Source organism: Phalacrocorax aristotelis, chromosome 5 (genome assembly GCF_949628215.1).
Source record: "Phalacrocorax aristotelis chromosome 5, bGulAri2.1, whole genome shotgun sequence".
Taxonomy (NCBI): Eukaryota; Metazoa; Chordata; class Aves; order Suliformes; family Phalacrocoracidae; genus Phalacrocorax; species Phalacrocorax aristotelis.
Genome location: NC_134280.1, coordinates 52,986,606 through 53,003,941, shown reverse-complemented (window position 1 = coordinate 53,003,941; position 17,336 = coordinate 52,986,606). Strand labels below are relative to the sequence as shown.

The following is a 17,336-nucleotide window of genomic DNA, read 5'->3' as shown; positions in this document are numbered from 1 at the left end:
GTGATTTATTTAATGGCGTTTATTCCCCTTTTCCTGGAGGCTGAGTCACGGCCAAGGTGCCGGGGGTCAGGCCTGGGGACTGGGGGGGTGCGTGAGGCGGCACCCTGGGCCCCGCACCCCACGCGGGTGCCCCCGCCCCGGCCCGCCCTCACGTGACGCCGCCGGTTGCAATTTTAGACCGTCAGCTGACTCGAAAAATCCCTGGAGAGGGGCCTCCGCTCCTACAAAAACAGGGAAGGCGGCCGGGTGTGGCGTTGCGGCCTCCCATCGGCGGGACCCTCCGGCCTCCGTCACCCGCCAGCCACCACCGTCATCGCCGCCATGGGCCCCCACGGCCTCCTCCTGCTGCTCGCTCTGGCGGGGCCCTGCACAGCCCTCATCAGGTGAGCCGCGGGGGGTCCCTCAGAGTCCGGCTGAGCCCCCTGAATCGGGGGGGGGGGGTGGGGGGGGTGGGAGGAGACACATGGGACATGCATCTCAGGTGCTGGTGCAACGGTGGCCTCTGGGCTCCTCTCGCAGGCACCCCCCGTGTGCTGCCAACGCCCCCCCCCCCAATCAGAGGGGAGAAGGGCTGAGACTCTCCCCAGGTGGGGGTGCAGGGCTGATGTCCTGCCCACAGAGGCGTCTCAACCCAGCTTCCCCTATTCCCAGTGACCTTTGGCGGCCACCTGCTGCCCTGGTATCTGTCCCGTCATCCCCCCCCCCGACCCTGTCCTCTGGCTTGGGGAAAAGTGTCGAGCACAGCATGGCAAGGGGGATCTGTCACGGGGTGCTGGCAGAAGCCCAAACCTCATCCACCCTGGTTTCAGTGGAGCTGTGCTGTCCCCCTCCCCAGGAGACCTCTGCCCCCCCCACCTCCATTAACAGGTGGCATTCGCCCTCCCCTCGCAGGATCCCCCTGACCAAGTTCCCCTCCATGCGACGGGTCCTGAATGAGGTGGGCAGCGAGATCCCGGACATGAACGCCCTCACCCAGCTCCTCAAGTTCAAGCTGGGCTTCGCCGGCCTGGCCGAGCCCACCCCAGAGATCCTGAAGAACTACATGGATGTGAGTAACGCCCCTCCTGCCGACCACCCCCAGTGTGGCAGACACCAGTGTGATGCTAGCCAGGCGGCCATCACTTCTGGGGGTACCTGTCCCTGAGAGGTGGTTGGACAATACAGTCTCACCATCCCACTGTAGCCAGGAAGGTGAAGGAGGGAGAGATGTTGGTCCCATAAGAGAGATTCATGCAGTCCCACAGCTTGGTGGGTGGTTTCTGAAAGTTGCTTGCCATCATTGCTAAACTAAAAATACTAATACTAATAATTACAATAATAATAATAAACAACCCACTGCCACCCAAGTGGGAGCTTTGCAGCATCTGTGACCTACTTCCTTTCCCCTTTGTTACTAATTAATGATCATAAATAGGGGCCTGCTTGCTTGCAGTCCTTCCTAGCATCTTCTGGCTGGTTTGGGCTCCGCTTTCTGCAAGACAGGGACATAAAAATCATGCTCCACTTCTTGGGGCATTGGGGCATAAAAGAGCAAGCATGGGGCGGGGGGAGAGGACTCAGACTGGCCACGAACTTGCTATGTGACTGGGGATTCAGGACCCTTCCTCTTGCTATGCTACATCTTCTGCACAGCCTTGGGAAAGGCCACACTGCACCTTCAGCTTCTCCTCAGCAGCTTAGGAAGTAAAGGGACCTTTGCTCATTACCATGCAGCTTCATGATGGAAGCAGCAATAAAGGGAAAAGCCAGAGAGAGGACGTGAAGCTTGCCCTTGCCCAGCTGCCAGATATGTGTCGGGTTTCCTATTTCTGGTTTCCTCACCTGGTACCCTCTCAGCTTTTGGTGGGGGGTGGGATGTGAGCACTGGCCAGCAGAATAAACCTGGCGCTAGATATTTGGGTGTTAATTCAGTATATTCCCCCCGCTCCCCTTCCCTACCATCCTGCCGGGGCTCTGCTGGGAAGGGCCACTGGTGTTTTAATTGGCAGTGTTGAAAGCCAGGGCACTAGCAGTTGCACCATGGTATTGTCTCTTGCAACTGCAGTTCAGGCCACCACTTGTGGAAGGACTCTGCTCTCTTGTCACAGGGGGACTAGCCCAACCTGCGGTGGGAGATAAGGGACTGCTGGGTCCCTCCCAGCCAGGCGGAGAATGCTCTTGCTGCCAGAGGAGCTGTTGGGATGAAAAGCGCAACCTCCCCTAGACTGCCCTGTATGGTCCCCACCAGCCCCTGGGACCCCTTGCGGGTCTGTGTAGATGATATACGGGGCCGCTATACCGGGAGTTAATTTTCAAGCCCAAGCAATAATTACAGAATCACTGGAAGCAAGTGCTGCCTCCCCATTATGGCTAATTGCAATGGATTATTAATTACTCAGTGAGCAACCCCTGCCAACTAAGCGTACAGGAGGTGAGCGCCTTTGGTAATCCTGTTTTCTTCCCCCCACCCCTTAATAAAGTACATGGCAGGTTTAGAAAGGCCACAGGCTGACTTCCCTTGCTAGCAGCCTTCTCTGCAGGGCCCTGATCCAGCTGCTTGACAAGTTCTCTGCCCCTTTGGGAGGACTGGGGAAAAATGGGTCCATCTGGGACCTGCTCAGCATTCCCCCCCATTCATCCTCTCCCCTCCTATAGAGGGAAGCCCTGCAAACATCTTAGCCACCCAGGTTTCTTCCAGTCCCAGCAGAGATGCACTAGCAGGGCAGAGGGTATCCATCAGACACCTGCACTACAGGGACTTCTCCAAAACTCTCACCCCGCAGCCCTAAATCCCTCTCTGGTGGTGCTGCTGGTTCCCTTTTCTCCCTCCAGCTCCTCCGAAGTCTTCTGATGCCCACGACTGAGCATTTTATTCCTCCCCATTCCAGGGGCTCACCAGCCCGCACCAAAAGCCCCAGCAGCTGTATCTCCACCTGCAGTGGGCAGAGCTGATGCTCACTGCAACCCACAGTTCCTCTGCAAACCTGCCAGCAAAGCAACTTCCCGAACAGTTTCAGCTTTTCAATAACGCAGGTGTTTCGCTTGGCTTCCTCCAATCTTTTTTCTCTCTCTTATAGTGAACTGCACACCAACCTGCAGACCTTCCCCCTTCACTTCTGCCCTGTCTCCCGCCCCCAAAGTCCTCCCCTGCAAGCACCCCTCCCACTTCTCTCCAACTGATCCTTTTCACACCCACTGTAATGAGGTGTGAACACCGGAGGCAAAGGGTGGGAGCCCGTCACTGCCAAAAGCAAGAGGAGGGCAGTGTCTAAATAAGAAGCTGGTCCCTTTTCTAGTCCTAAGAGATTTTTTGGTCTTTAGTCCCTGCTTTTAGCCGGCTGACTCTGCTCATGGCTCCCTTCTCCTCTGCTGCAGGCCCAGTATTACGGCGAGATTGGCATTGGGACCCCCCCCCAGAAGTTCACGGTGGTCTTCGACACTGGGTCCTCCAACCTCTGGGTGCCATCTGTGCACTGTCACCTGCTGGACATCGCCTGCCGTAAGTGTCACCAGTGCCAGCCATGGTTCAACACTTTCTCCTTCCCTGCAAAATGCAGATCCTGGTATTGCAAGAGGAGAAACTGAGGCAGCAGCATGAAGGGCTTGCCAGAGGTTGATGGGCTCTTTATGGTCAGAGCTAGAAATAGGATCCCACATCCATCCTTCATTACTCCTTTCCTGGTTTTTCCCCTCCACATCACCCACGCACAGATTTAAACCTTCCCAACAGCCTTGGCCCTGCAGCCAGGGAGCAGCATCACAGGCTGCGATGTTTCTCCCCAAATTATAGACCAAAGCTGCTGTTGCCCCATTGCGCAAGGCTGGTGAAAAAAAATCAGCCTCTTGCCAGATCTGATACAAACTGTCCTAGTTTCTGGTTTGTTGCTGCACAGAGCATGTGCGTGCATGTTTATGGATTTAGAACTAATGAGAGACAGGTAGGCACGATGGCATGAGAATGACTTAGGGACTACAAGTTCTTTTGCTCTGTGGCATTACTATGCAATAAACCTCCACCGTTGAAGGTGTCAGACCTGGCTGTGGCTAAATGCCATTTAAAAGCCACCAGCTGTGCTTCTTAAGCAGAGCAGAGAAACCTGTGGGGCCAAAAAAAAGCAACCATGAAAGGTGGCCTACAGTGCTTGTTGAGGGTAGGGAGGAAATTTGGACTTCTTGTACGGCCCTGTAGTGCCCAAAGAGGAGATGGACCTTTTTTTTGCATATGTGAAATGAGATTTAGAGCACCAGTAGGGTGGTAAGGTTCAGACCTGGTCTGTCTTGGGGCTTCCTGATCTGTAGCAGGGAGCCGGTATCTCAAGGCAATGGCATGGGAGCTGCTGGGACCAAAGGGCTTGTTTTATGAGTATGCAATGAGCCTAACCTCCTGCCAGACCAGGTTCCAGACAGCCCAGCCATGGAAGTCCCCATGTAGCATGTCAGTTTTCACAGGGCTTGGCTGGTTTGTCCTCAGCCACTGTCTGCCCCACTCAGCGAGCAGCTGTGGAGCCAGGCTGGCCGAGCTCATCACACGCCACTGCCCAACTCGTGACTCAGAAGGAATCTGTGGAGGAGGACTCTGCCTGGCCATAAAAACAGGGATATCTTAACAGTTCCCAACCCTTCCAAGGGGAAAAGCAACTTAGACTAGGGGAAAGCCCTTCTCCTCTGCAAATAAAAGAATATTTTGAGCCCTCTCTGTGCAAAAAAACAGTGACCATATTAAAAAAAATTCCAGCTAGTCTTAGTAAAAGAAACAGATAAATCCATAAAGTGAAAATGTTCATGCCCAGAGCAGGCTGTATTTAAAGTGACCCTGCTTCCCCATGGCTGTCTAACGCACCCTGAAGCACCAGCCATGTAGCCTCTAGGCTTTAATACCCAGTGGCCAAATCCGATTTAACAGCCAAATTGGATCTGCCCACCTAATTCCCCAGCCATTGGAAATGCTTTGTTAAGCAGTCTGGGCTTGCCAAATGCTGAGTTCAGGCCCACCTTCACGTTGTCAAGTGTCCATTTGTCCAGACGATAAACCGATGTGCGGTTAGGTATCAGGGAGCCCTAGGTATCAAGGAACACTAATGGTGTATGTCCTTCTGTGTCCCCCTCCCTGACTGCAGTGCTGCACCACAAGTATGATGCCTCTAAATCCAGCACCTATGTGGAGAACGGCACCGAGTTTGCCATCCACTACGGGACAGGGAGCCTATCCGGGTACCTCAGCCAGGACACTGTCACGGTGAGTAACAACTGCCCTTGCCCTGAGCTGCCCCAGCCTGCTTTCGGCAGAGTGCATCAAGCCATTTGATTTCCGGTCTCCCTTCTTGAGTTTCCTACTATTATGAAGCATGCTTCAGTACCATGTTTCCAAGTGCTTTGAAAAAGGTGGTAACAATAACTGAGGAGGTGACAATGACCAAGGAAAGCAAAGAAAGGGGAAGCTATTATTTAGCAGGTCAGCAGGCTAGGAGTGTGGACCATATGCATGGTGCCCTGCAAACATGGTCTCTGGACATCCCTCCAACCCTCTTCCTCCTGACCCCAGAAATTTCCCAGCCCAAGCGCATGCCAGCACCACTGCACAGGCTGCTGGTGGTACTCAGCTTGTTCTTGAGCAACAGCCATGTGATAGTGGACATCCACACGGGCAACTGCCCAAACGCTGGCCAGAAATGGGCTCTTCACTGCCCCATCCTGGTCTGGTGTTGAGAACCAGTGCTTATGTTTGCAAAGGCTGTGTAACACCAGGGGACTTCCCCAGCAGTGTTCAGGGCCCAGCTTGAGGTAGCTGGGCTGCTGGTGGTTCCTTCCCGTCATTTCCTTTTCAGCAAGCAAAGGCTGAGCTTTCTGTCCTGTGAAGGGCGGGCACCTTTCACAACTGCCTCACAGGTACAGATGCTCGTGAGAGTTGCCAGCTGCCAAATGTCAGCAGTGCACATGCTCCCAGATTACTTGGTCTCCTGGCAGGGATAAAAGCATATGTTTGCTTTGCAGTGGAGAGGCAAAGCAAAAATTTTGAATAAGCACATAAATCTGGGGATTTGGGGTTTTCTGTGTTAGGTTCAGCTGAAAAATATTGGTTTACCAATTTCATTGGGATCAAAAGAAAAATATCCAAAGGAACCCAAGAGCGATAGCTCATGCAAGGAGCACTCTTTTGACCATCCTTATAGCAGAAAAATTTCAGGCTAGCCTGGAAGCACCAGCTGTTGCCTCTGCACTGCATACAAAGATGCCAGCAGCTCAGACTGGGTGCAGGACCCTCTTTGGGGAAGGGTCTTTTGATGGGCTTGGTGAACCCTGAAAATCAGTGCAGACAAGGCTGTGGGGGAAAGCCGCAGGGGCTGCCAGCAGCTTTGCACCTCTGGTTTTGCTCTCTGCCTCCTGCAGCCCACCAACCTTTGGGACCATTTCAGTCTCATTTCACACCATTTATTTCCAGCATCCCTGTGTTCACTTAGAAATACCCTGCTGCAAAAAAGGCTGCCCAGCCGAGCCTCCCCGCAGCTCTCACCAAATGAAACGTGTATGTAGCATTAATGGATTCTTATATTAGATTTGCAAAATACAGACAGAGCAGGCAGAGGCATCTGTGTTCATCCCAGTAATGGAGCAGGGCAGTGAGGCAAACAGTGAACTTTATTGTCCTGTGAAAATGTGGGCTGGTTTAGGCACTTTCCGACTTAATGCAGGGGCTGAAGTGAGTCAGAAGGAAAATTGCAGCTTTTTTTTTTTTTTTTGTAATTATCACCCCCATGCCTGCTTGCTAATTAGCTCTCCACTTCCCAGCAGCTCAGAGGAAGGACTTTGTGCCTGAGCTTGTTTGGGAAGTGGGGATGGCTCTTGGCAGCCAGCACAGCTTGTTTTCTCTCTGGGCAAAAGCAAGAGAAATCTTTTGCATGGAGCCTGAGCAGTGTCACACTTGCAGTATGCAGGAGCAGGGGCAACTCAGAGGGTCAGGGACCTTCAGCTTAGACACCAAGATGCTTCCTTTGATGCACAACATCCTGTAGGCAAGCTCCCTGTCCAATGCAGTCTGGAAATACAGACACTGAAATAGCATTCAGGGTGACCCTCTTGGCTCTAGCCATCCTGACGGATGGAAGCAGCCACAGCAGCCTGTGGTGGCACTGACATCTGAATAAAAGGCCCTGGTTGGCAGGTGGTCCAGAGTCCCTTAGTCCTAAATTTTATTTTGAGAGGGTAACAAGTTCATGTCAAATATCCTCTCTCCTTCTGTGGAGGAATGATGCCTTGTAGCACCACACTCCTTGCTGCTGCTTGCTCTCCAAAGAGTAGCAGGTTCAGCTAGCCCTCTCTGCTTGGGCATCTAAGCCCTTCATTGCAGCCCAACCTTGGGATGTCCTTCAAGGACAGGAGAGGAAGCATCACCAGCCATGGGGTGCAAGGTCTCTCCCAGGGCTGCAGTGCAGGTACAATGTGCAGGAGATGTCCCTCCTCACCTCTCCCCTGTGCCTCTGCCGAAGGGAGCCTGAGCCCTGGGGCCAAACTTTGCCGTGGATGCCCTCACCTCTAGTCTGCCTTTGCCATCAGCACTTGCCCGCTTGGCTGAGGCCACTAACAAGGAGGCCCAGTGAGCTGAGGGGTGCTAACACCTGTCTGCAAAGTGCTGGAGGGCGGCCACCACGCAGCCATCCACTGGCAATGATTTTCAGTTGCTCCGTGTCTGGATGAGAGCCAGCAGAGGGACAGAGACAAATGATCTGTCACCTGGCAGCAGCGCTCTGCTAAAGATGCTCTTGGGTTTCAGTCCTGCCGAGGACTAAGCGCAGGCAGGGTCTGCTGAGACCCCGCCACTGGGCAGATATCTGCCTCCCTCTTGGAATGTGCAACCAGGTCAATAATCAAATAAACCTGGCACTCAGTTTTATCAGCCTATTGCATTTAGGTTGGGGTTTTTTTTAAGTGGAAGCCTTATTGAACTTTTTGAGCTGACGCAGGACCAGCTGTGGTGAGTGGTGGAGTGGTGGCTTTTGTAAACCTGCAGCATACAGCTGGGGCGCTTACCATGCACGGCTGAGCACATGTGTTGCTGCAAGCTGTTTTGCCCCACATCCTGCCCTGTGGCTTTTAGCTTTTGCAAGGCTCGATTGCCTTTTCCTAGCGCAAGCCCCTGATACCATTAAAGCCCACACTGCCTGTCCCAGCCTTGCACTGTCTAACCCTGGGGGGATATTAGTAATTTACAGGGATCATTATCTGCCATCAGGTAGGAGAGGCCAGTGTTTCAGTCCAGCCCCGTTCACCTCAGGGCTGCTAGCTGGATGCTGAGAGGCTGAAATCGTCCTAGCATGGATGCTAAAATTGCCCGTTGTCAGCCAGAAGCTCGAAAACCTCCTGAACTGTTAGAGCCAGGAGCCAGCAGAAACATCCTACTCCCTGTGAGCAAAACTATCCTGTTTTCTGTGACCTCCTTCTTTCTGGGGATCTGCCCTTGTGGGGTTTCAGCTTTCCAGTGGGGAATGCCAGTCCTTCTTGTGGCTGGCAAGAGAGGTGACCTTTGCATTCACAGTACTCCGCTTGCTATTTTTGTGCTTTGGGCTCAACCTCGCTTTCCTGGCTGGGTCTTCTCCCCTCCCATGGGAAGTCTCCGTAGGCTGGTAGCTCTTCCAGGAGATGCAGCAATATCCTGGGGATGTTTCTTATGTAGGGGAGATCGCAGGGGTCATTGGCAGAGGTGAGAGGGATTTGTGCTCCCAACCAGGGATGGATGCAGCATCCGAGGAGGTAGGGGACAGAGATGACTTAGATGTCCAGGGTGGGGAAGAGGATTAAAGGCACAGCACAAGAGCTTTTCAGACTGGGAGGAGAGAAGGAAGTAGGCAACAGGGGAAGGGATGTAGCTGGGACACAGTGATATAGAGTGCTCTGTGCAAAAAGGAGTAGCTCCAAAACGACATGGCCAAGTGCCAGGACCCAGCAAAAGGCTGAAAATATTGAGTGAAGTGGGCAAAGAGCCAAGGGGGGCTCCTGTCCATAGGGGTGTGCTGGGCTTTGCAGGGACTCAGGAGGTGCCACTGTGTGGCTAATGTGGCTTGTCCCCCACCCTGAGGAGCGTGGCACCAGGGTATCTGGTTTCTGCAGCTGCCTGTGAATGCAGGGGTGAAATCAGGCAGGAGTGTGGCAGTGTGTTGAGGGACACTACAGCCTGTGTTCAGCGAGATCCCATTTCTGCCCTGGTCCTCCAAGTCAGTTTTGTTTACAATCTGCTTTTTGCTTCCCTCCCCATCTCCCCTCAGCTCGGTAATTTGAAAATAAAGAACCAGATCTTCGGGGAAGCTGTGAAGCAGCCAGGTATCACGTTCATTGCTGCCAAATTCGATGGCATCCTGGGCATGGCATTCCCGAGGATCTCTGTGGACAAGGTCACACCTTTCTTCGATAACATCATGCAACAGAAGCTGATTGAGAAAAACATCTTCTCCTTCTACCTGAACAGGTAGTGTTGGGTTTGGTGGTGCATCTCTCGTAGTGAGGGCAATCCCAGCCAGGCATTTCTCTATGCCTCCCAGTAGCACCTCTTGCCATGTGCCAGTTTATGCCCAGGCCAGTACTGTTGGGGAGGTCTCAGCAAGGTCTTCTTGCTGGAGAAGTCAGGCCAAAATCTCTTCTGTTTACTGTTTTGAAGTAAGAAGAAGGGAAGTAGAAATGCAGCCATTCTACTGATAAAAAGCTGCGTAGATCTGCTACCAGATTTCTTAACAGATGAAGAGACACAGGAAGTTTCCAGAGGAAAGAGAAATAAAAATGAATAGGGTTGTGATCAAGAGCTTGCATGCTGCTGTTGCAGTCCATGTTAGGGGGGTAAACACAGCCCCAGTTTGTTGCTAAAATCCATGAGCCACATGCCCACCACTATGTCACCTCCCAGGCAAGCATGCCCCACACCCATCATCACTAATGATGGGGCTAACACTCCCTCACCCCCCTGGAAATCCTCCTGCACGGCTCCCAATGCCTTCCACTCACTGCTGCTCCCCCCACGACACCCTGTCACCCTCCTGGCACCACAGGGGGGACTCTGAACTACTTCAGCCCAAAAAGTAGCACGCTAGGAGCAGAGAGGGCAGAGAGGGCTGCTGCTGGCTGCTCAGGTGCCAGCCCTCCCCCCATCACCATATTTCTTCCCATCTGCTTGGCAGTGAGCTTTTATCTGACAGTAACCTTGAGGATTCAGCTTCGAAGCTGCTGGCTGGCACAGGGTCAGGTACAGATAACCTAACGCTTCATCAGCTATGTCCACCCCTGCATGGGTGCTTGTTACAAGCTGATTATCTGGGGAGTCCCTGCACCAGTGCTCAGTTCCCCTTTGCTGTGCCCCTTCTCTGCAGCAAGTTTCTCCAGGTGTCCATGCAAAAGCACAAGGTGAAGAGCTGCAGGATGCTTTGGCTAGGCCACAATATTCCCATTTCCCCACCCCAGCCTATCTCACAGTATCTGTCCTTATATTGACATATTATAGCACAACGTAAGTTGTCTGTCTCCAACGCTGCTAATGTCATGTTTCACCCCCAGGCACCCTGGTGTGTGTTTTGGGAGGAAGAGGAAGCAGAGGGGGTTGTTCTCACCCTGCCCCTGATGTTCATGGGTTCTGGGCTGGCTTTTTTTTCAGAGATCCCACTGCTCAGCCCGGTGGTGAGCTGCTCCTGGGAGGGACCGACCCCAAGTATTACAGCGGTGACTTCAGTTGGGTCAATGTCACACGCAAGGCCTACTGGCAGGTCCACATGGATGCGTAAGTTCCCCCTTCACCTGACTACATGCATGGGGACATATGTGCAGACAGCTCATGCCTGGGGCTGGGCTAAGACCCTCCTCAAAAAGGAATCATCTCTATCCCTGTAGCACGTCCACACCAAAAAAAGCAGAATAAAATCCCACCCTAAGGCTGGGTTGTTTGTCACTGGAAGGGGAGGAGAGGCAGAAAACAGCAGGAGACATTCTGCAAAATCCTTTCCTCTTGTTCATGGCTTGGTCCTTGAAAATGCCTGCTGCACCCTTGCAAACTGGGGAAAAATGTCAGCGTGTTCTCCTTGCAGGCAGGGCGAGCCCCATGGAATAGACCCCAGCTTTGCTCAGCTCTCAGCAAGGCCTGAGCTATGTGGCTTACTTGCACACAGCTCCAGAGGAGCAGGATGAGGGCCCAGAAAGCCAGCCCTTGACTGAAGGGCACAGCGCGGCAATCAGCGCGCATTGTTGGAGGCAGAGGGGAGGGGAATGGGTTGAGCTGACGGCCGCCAGCCCTGCGGTCTATTCTGAGCTCTGCCACGTGATGGGAACTTAAAAGTGGCCTGTGATCAGAGTGTGTCCTTCCCCTGGAGATTGCATCCCTCCCCAGTGCAAAGTTTTAGTTCTCATCTTCCCCTGGACTTGCCACATTGGTGAAGTGTGGCAGACCCTTGGCTGCAAGGCTTTATCTGTCCATGCTGCTGTGAAACACAATGCATGAGAGGAAGCCAAGCAGCTCCTGCCTTGCCTCTTTGATGTATATGAACCCTTCCCTTGCCCATGACCCCCTCAGCCATCACACCACCCCTTTAACCCTTTGCTTTTTGCAGTAGCACAGGTCATACGAGTCCCTAATGCATTGCCCTTAGCTCACTCATACGCCCATTAGTCATGGTGTTTAGCAGGCAGGGTATGCAGGCAGCAGTCCAGGCAGCCTGTAGAAATGCAGTAACACACCAAGGCACCTGCACAATTGGGAGCAGGTGAGTGCCCTCAAGGGAGCCAGGGGGTCTGTGCACTAAGTCGGTGCTGCATCAGGATTTCTGAGCACCTGTCCTGCCTGGGCGTCTGTCACAGCCCTCCCTCACATGCCTACATACTGCCCAGGCTCAGCTCTCTTCAACTGTTTGCCTGCTGCTCCCCACAGCCTTCAATGGGAGGCCTCTAAGGGTTGCCTTCTGTCTGGGCATCTCTCCCCAGGGTGGACGTTGCCAATGGGCTGACTCTGTGCAAAGGGGGCTGCGAGGCCATTGTGGACACAGGAACCTCGCTCATCACTGGCCCCACCAAGGAAGTGAAGGAGCTGCAGACAGCCATTGGTGCAAAACCACTTATCAAAGGCCAGGTGAGGCTGGGTTGGGAAATCACGGCCATCATGGCATCCGCACTGGCACCCTCCTTTGCACCCAGATGCTTCTAGAAACCCTGTTCTTCTGCTCTGTCTGCTCTCCGTTCCCAGCCTGTGCTCCTGGAAAAGCCCCTGGCATAGCAGGGACCCCTCCATCTTTTGACCCTGGGTAGTGTTCAACACCCTGCTCATCTGCTCATGCTCTTTGTAGAGGGCACAGTCCCGTGAACATTGGGAGGCTTTGGGTCATCTCTGCTGCGTGCCTCTGGGAGGCAGAGGGGAAGGGGTGAGAGTTGCAGCTGAGGCCAAGAATTCACATTAATGTGAGTCCAGAGGCACTTTAATGCAAATATATTTAATGTAGATGACAACCCTTCCCTGCCAAGCTTTTAACCATTTTAGTGAATCTCACAAGGTCATCTCTATTCCCTGAAATTGTGGAGGAACAGGGATTATAAGGACCCTCTAGGAAGGATGCTCTTCTCTGAAACCCCTCCCAAATCACAGACCCATAAGCTCATGTAGGGCTTTTCCGCAGTGTGGGGACACCGCATGCTGCAGCAACAACTGGCTTAGACCTGCTACCCTCCCCAGGACTCACCAGTGTTAATTAGAACAGCTTTGTCCGTTCATCACACCATGAGTCCCTGTCTTTGTCTCTAGGCTGGTGCCATGTCTTTGTCTCTAGGTATGGAGCCATGTCTTCCCCACCTGTGGCAGAGGAAAGACTCTGCTGTGTCTGGTGCTGTGTCCTGGGTCTCAGCAGAGCCAAAAGCTGAACCCAGCATCCTTTGGCTCCATCCCTATCCCTAAAACCCTCTGGCCCCTCAGCTTGCAGCCCTGAGCAGGGAGCAGCCTGCTTACCCCAGCTCAAGCCTCTCCTGCACCCTGGGATGAGCAATTCTTAGGGAAAACCACAGCAACTATGTGGTTATGCCTGGGGGGGCCATGCCCTTTCCTGAGGGCATGGGAGCTGCTGTGTAAAGCTTTCACTGTTTCTGTTTCAGTACGTCATCCCCTGCGATAAGGTGTCATCTCTTCCTGTCGTCACACTAACACTAGGAGGGAAGCCCTACCAGCTCACCGGAGAGCAGTATGTCTTCAAGGTGGGTCCAGGCAGGTTTTGCCAGCCCTACGCCAGCTGAAGGCCAAACTTTTGCCTTTTCCACTCAAACCTCAGCCATGAAATCCAAAATGCAAGAGCAGCAAAAACAAGGCTGGAGCTGGCACTTGGAAAAAAGTCTGAAAGGTCAGGGTGATGGGGTGGTGGCACTGGCTGGTGGACCCAAACAACCTCACCAAAGGACTTTAGGAATGAGACCCCATGCATGATGCTCATGAGGGACAGCAGGATGGGAGAGAAAGGACAGGAAGGCTGTTGCTTCACTTTCTACTGATAGTTTGCTCTTTTCTGCTGGATTCTGGTGCCACGAGGCCAGCATTGTCATAGCAGAAGCCACCAGCCTGGCATTTAAGCCATCAGAGACAACTTGCAAGGACCATCTTCTGCAGAATTTCAACAATGGCTCTCATTTAGAGCTGCGTGGGCTGGGAGGTTTATGAGCATGTGTGGCTCTACTTGATGCTTTGCTTTGTAAGGGCTCTGGGAGGGGGAGCTGGGTTTAGAGATGTGGGAGTGGCAGGTTGGGAGTTACTTTTGCAAGCTGTGGATCTCAGGCTGGGAGAAGCTGAAATGCAGCCAGCATTGGCCGATGTTATTGCTGAGCCTGCAAGGTTGAGGAACCTCCTCGGGCTGAAGCTCTAACTCTTCTCTCTAGGTTTCTGTACAAGGAGAGACCATCTGCCTGAGTGGCTTTTCAGGACTGGACGTCCCACCCCCTGGGGGCCCACTCTGGATCCTGGGAGATGTCTTCATTGGTCCCTACTACACCGTCTTTGACCGTGATAATGACTCTGTTGGCTTTGCCAAATGTGTCTAAGCGCCTGATCCCCACTGCCCCTGCCACACACACACATGCACAGGAGCCATAGAGAAAGATTACCAGGATTAGAAACACAGTGAGTGGAAAGGAAAAAATAAAAAAAGAAAAAGAAATTGAACTAGATACAAAATTACATGGAAAATAGTCATTAGTGCCCTGCTAGCTACTTTTTCCCCTCCAGTGAGTAAGTGGTGCTGGGAGGTCTCTAGTTAACAACTCCAGCTGGAGTAGCCACTTGCTTTATTGGTAGGTCTTCCAGTATTTGTTTTTAAGAATGATTCTCAGAGCTGAACAAGGACCTCTTATGTCTCCCAGCCCTGGTCTCCTTCCCGGGAAGGGCAGCTGGCTGGAGTCAACCCCCGGCACCTCTGTTCATGCAGATAGCCTGTGTGGCTGCTCTTGGGTTTGGGCTTCTGCGCTGGAGAAGAGGGATGGGGAAGGCTCTCTGGCACGTTATTTAGTTCTTGCTTTTTCACTGATGAATTGGGGAAGTGGCTGGGGGAGGAGAAACTTTCTTCATCACCCCTCCATGACTGGTTGAAGCAGCAACCACTAGGTCATTTCACAATAGGTTTGTGCTGGCTTGGTCCTGGGAGAGTGTGTCCTGGGCTGGAGTGATGGGGATCACGGTAATGTGCCCAACAGGTTGAGTTTCAGAGCCTTAGGGCTTTGGAGGTGTGTTTTTGTGTTGTGATGGCACTAGTGAGAGAGCTGGAGGCATGATGTCTGCGTGCCTGACCTAACAAGACAGGGATTCATAGGGGGTCTCCAGCCCGTGGGACTATTCAGGGAGCAAGAATATAAAGGGGTCAAGATAGGATTTAATAGAGGTCACTTGAATTCACGGCCATGAGGGCCCAGCTTTCTGCTGAGAAAAGTCACTTGACACAGGTTCTCTTGAGTTTGGTGAATTTCTCCCAGGTTCCCCAAACTGCAGATCTTCCCAGCTTCATCCGCAGCCAGTGGGTTGAGAATAATATTTCCTAAAGCAACTGTGATCTATAAGCCGAAATCACACTGATAAAATCTGTAGGTATTTGTCAGCCACATAAGACCTTTTGGAAACATTATTCACAGTATTTTGAACTGCCCAAACCTCAAGACACAGTTGGCAAAGCCAGGAAGCCTCCCAGGCGGGAGGGTGCCGTGGCAGCTGCTGGATGTGGTGTCCAGCTGTGTTCGCTTTCCCTGCGCACACAACTGCTTTTAACACCCTCCTTACCTGCTTTCTACCTTACTAATGCTGGCAAGAGCTCTGTTCATGTCCACCCTGTGTTGCAGACGGAGTGAGGCACAATCCTGCTTCGGAGAGGTTGTAGCTGATTTAGCTGTGTTCGCAGATCCTCCCAGAGAGCCAAGATCTGCGTGTATGGAGCTACTTGCTTTACCAGGCTGGTGTCAATAGGCAAACACTGGTGGAGCTGGGAGGACAATAAAGTGAGTTTTAAGCAGTACTGGAAAACAGAAGGAAGTCTGCCAAGAATCTCAGCCGGTGCTGGGAGTAAAAGACTCACTTCACTTTCCCAGTGTGCTGGATCAGGTCCTGAAGTAAGGGAGTGGCAGCAGGTAAGAGGCAAAGCTGAGGGTGGCAAGAGGACCAGATCAGCACCATCCATGACCCCAGACCAGGCAAAACAGATGATAAAATCCAGGCTCACTAAAATTCACTATAATCCTGGCAGCAGTACCAGTAGGGCCAAGGAAGCTCCCAAGAAAGGCCTTTGGGCAGTGGGTGAATAGATGGTTATGCCTGGTGAAATGCATATACATCATCCGCAATACTGAATTTACCACAAGCATCAGAGGCACAGGAGGGGAAGAGGTCCCACGGTGAGGACTATGGGAGGACAATGAGCATGTAGCCTGCAGATGTCCCCTGTCCCCACCCACTGCAACTGATCAGTTTGGCTTTGTAACTATGCCTCACGCCTTGGAGGGGTCTGGTGTGGGCAATGGGGACAGGGCTGGACACATTTCTGATGCGTGCATTGTCCCCTGCAACCCCAGATGCAACAAGTGCTGCTCCCAAAGCTTGCTTCGGCCTGCTTATAGTCTTCACCTGCAACCCCACAACTGGAAGCCTAAGGACATGTGTTGCAGAGTGGCTAGAGAACAGTAGTGTGTTACTGAAAAAAAAAAAAAATCAATAAGTACTCCAAAATCATCAGATATTCAGCACCTCTCCGGAGAGCCATGGTTTCACACCGATTAAGTGCCCAGAGCTCCTCCAAGTCCTGATATGTCATCTACCAGCTGCAGGATTTCTCCAGCGTGGTGAGACAGAGACAGCCTCTTGGGTATCTGCTAATCAGACCTGAGGAGGGAAACCCAACATGGAACTGGCAGCAGGTTTTGACCCTCTTCAGCATCAGATTTAAGTGCAGCACAGCCCCAGGACAAGCAATCAGGCCGCAGTTCTGCTGGGCATGCAATGCCTTATGCTGTCTGCATCATAGCCTCCGCAGTAATTCAAGGCTGGGCTGGTATCTGTCCTCAGGCAGGCAGGAGACTGCTGCCTGGAGAAAGAGCATGGCCCAGAACAATGCCCTGAGTGACATACCTTGGGATAGGCTGGAGGAGCAGTTCATCGTAGTCTTCCCTGAATGGGTCTTCTCCCCTTGTTCTTTTATTTGCATTTTTAAAGCAAACTTTAACCGTGTGAGTGTTTTGTTTTGTTGTTGTTGTTTTTTTTAATCTAATTTGCTGTCCAGTTTACTGTCTCATCATAGAAAATTGAAAAGAAAATACAGTATTTCCCCCCCTCAACTCTGGGAGTGGTCTTTCCTTAAGCAGTTTGGGATGCCAAACTCCTTCTTAGAGTCCAGAGATTGTGGTTCCCTGACCCATTCGCCCAATACATCTGGCCACCCACTTGGGCGGACTCATACGTAGTTCAGAAGTGCTTCTTCCCTTCTCTCTGATAAGGAAACATGATAACAGCCTGTCGGATTTGTCTTTTTCAATGTATTAAAACATAACCCAGCCTCTTCAGGATGACATGCCAGTGTCACCTGCCTAGCCCAGCACCACTGGGGCAGCAGGCACTCCCAGCACCTCTCCTAGCCTACAGCCTTCTCCTGGGGCCACATCTCCCTGGCTGAGTATTGCCAAGGGTAGTCCTCCAGCAGGGTATTCAAGCTGTCCCCTGGCCCTCTGGGCTAGTTGGAACAAACTGCTGCTCGACTTGGGACATAGAGTGTTCCTGTAACAGCCAACACCAGACTCTAAAGACCAGCCTAAAAACCACTAGGATGTGGAACTTATGCTCCTAGAGCCCAGTGATTAAGAACATGGGGGGAATTTTTTCAAAATGTTGGAAA

General features: G+C 52.4%; 1 protein-coding gene across 1 annotated transcript; it reads left to right on the top strand.

Moving 5' to 3' along the window:
* Nucleotides 1–16,782, top strand: CTSD (cathepsin D). Its single transcript, XM_075094554.1, has 9 exons — nucleotides 1–383; nucleotides 892–1,048; nucleotides 3,355–3,478; nucleotides 5,097–5,215; nucleotides 9,237–9,436; nucleotides 10,610–10,732; nucleotides 11,926–12,070; nucleotides 13,081–13,179; nucleotides 13,852–16,782. The coding sequence occupies exons 1-9, from the start codon at nucleotides 322–324 to the stop codon at nucleotides 14,011–14,013; spliced, it is 1,191 nt and encodes a 396-aa protein (XP_074950655.1). The 5' UTR covers nucleotides 1–321; the 3' UTR covers nucleotides 14,014–16,782.
* The last annotated feature ends 554 nt before the right edge of the window (nucleotides 16,783–17,336 follow it).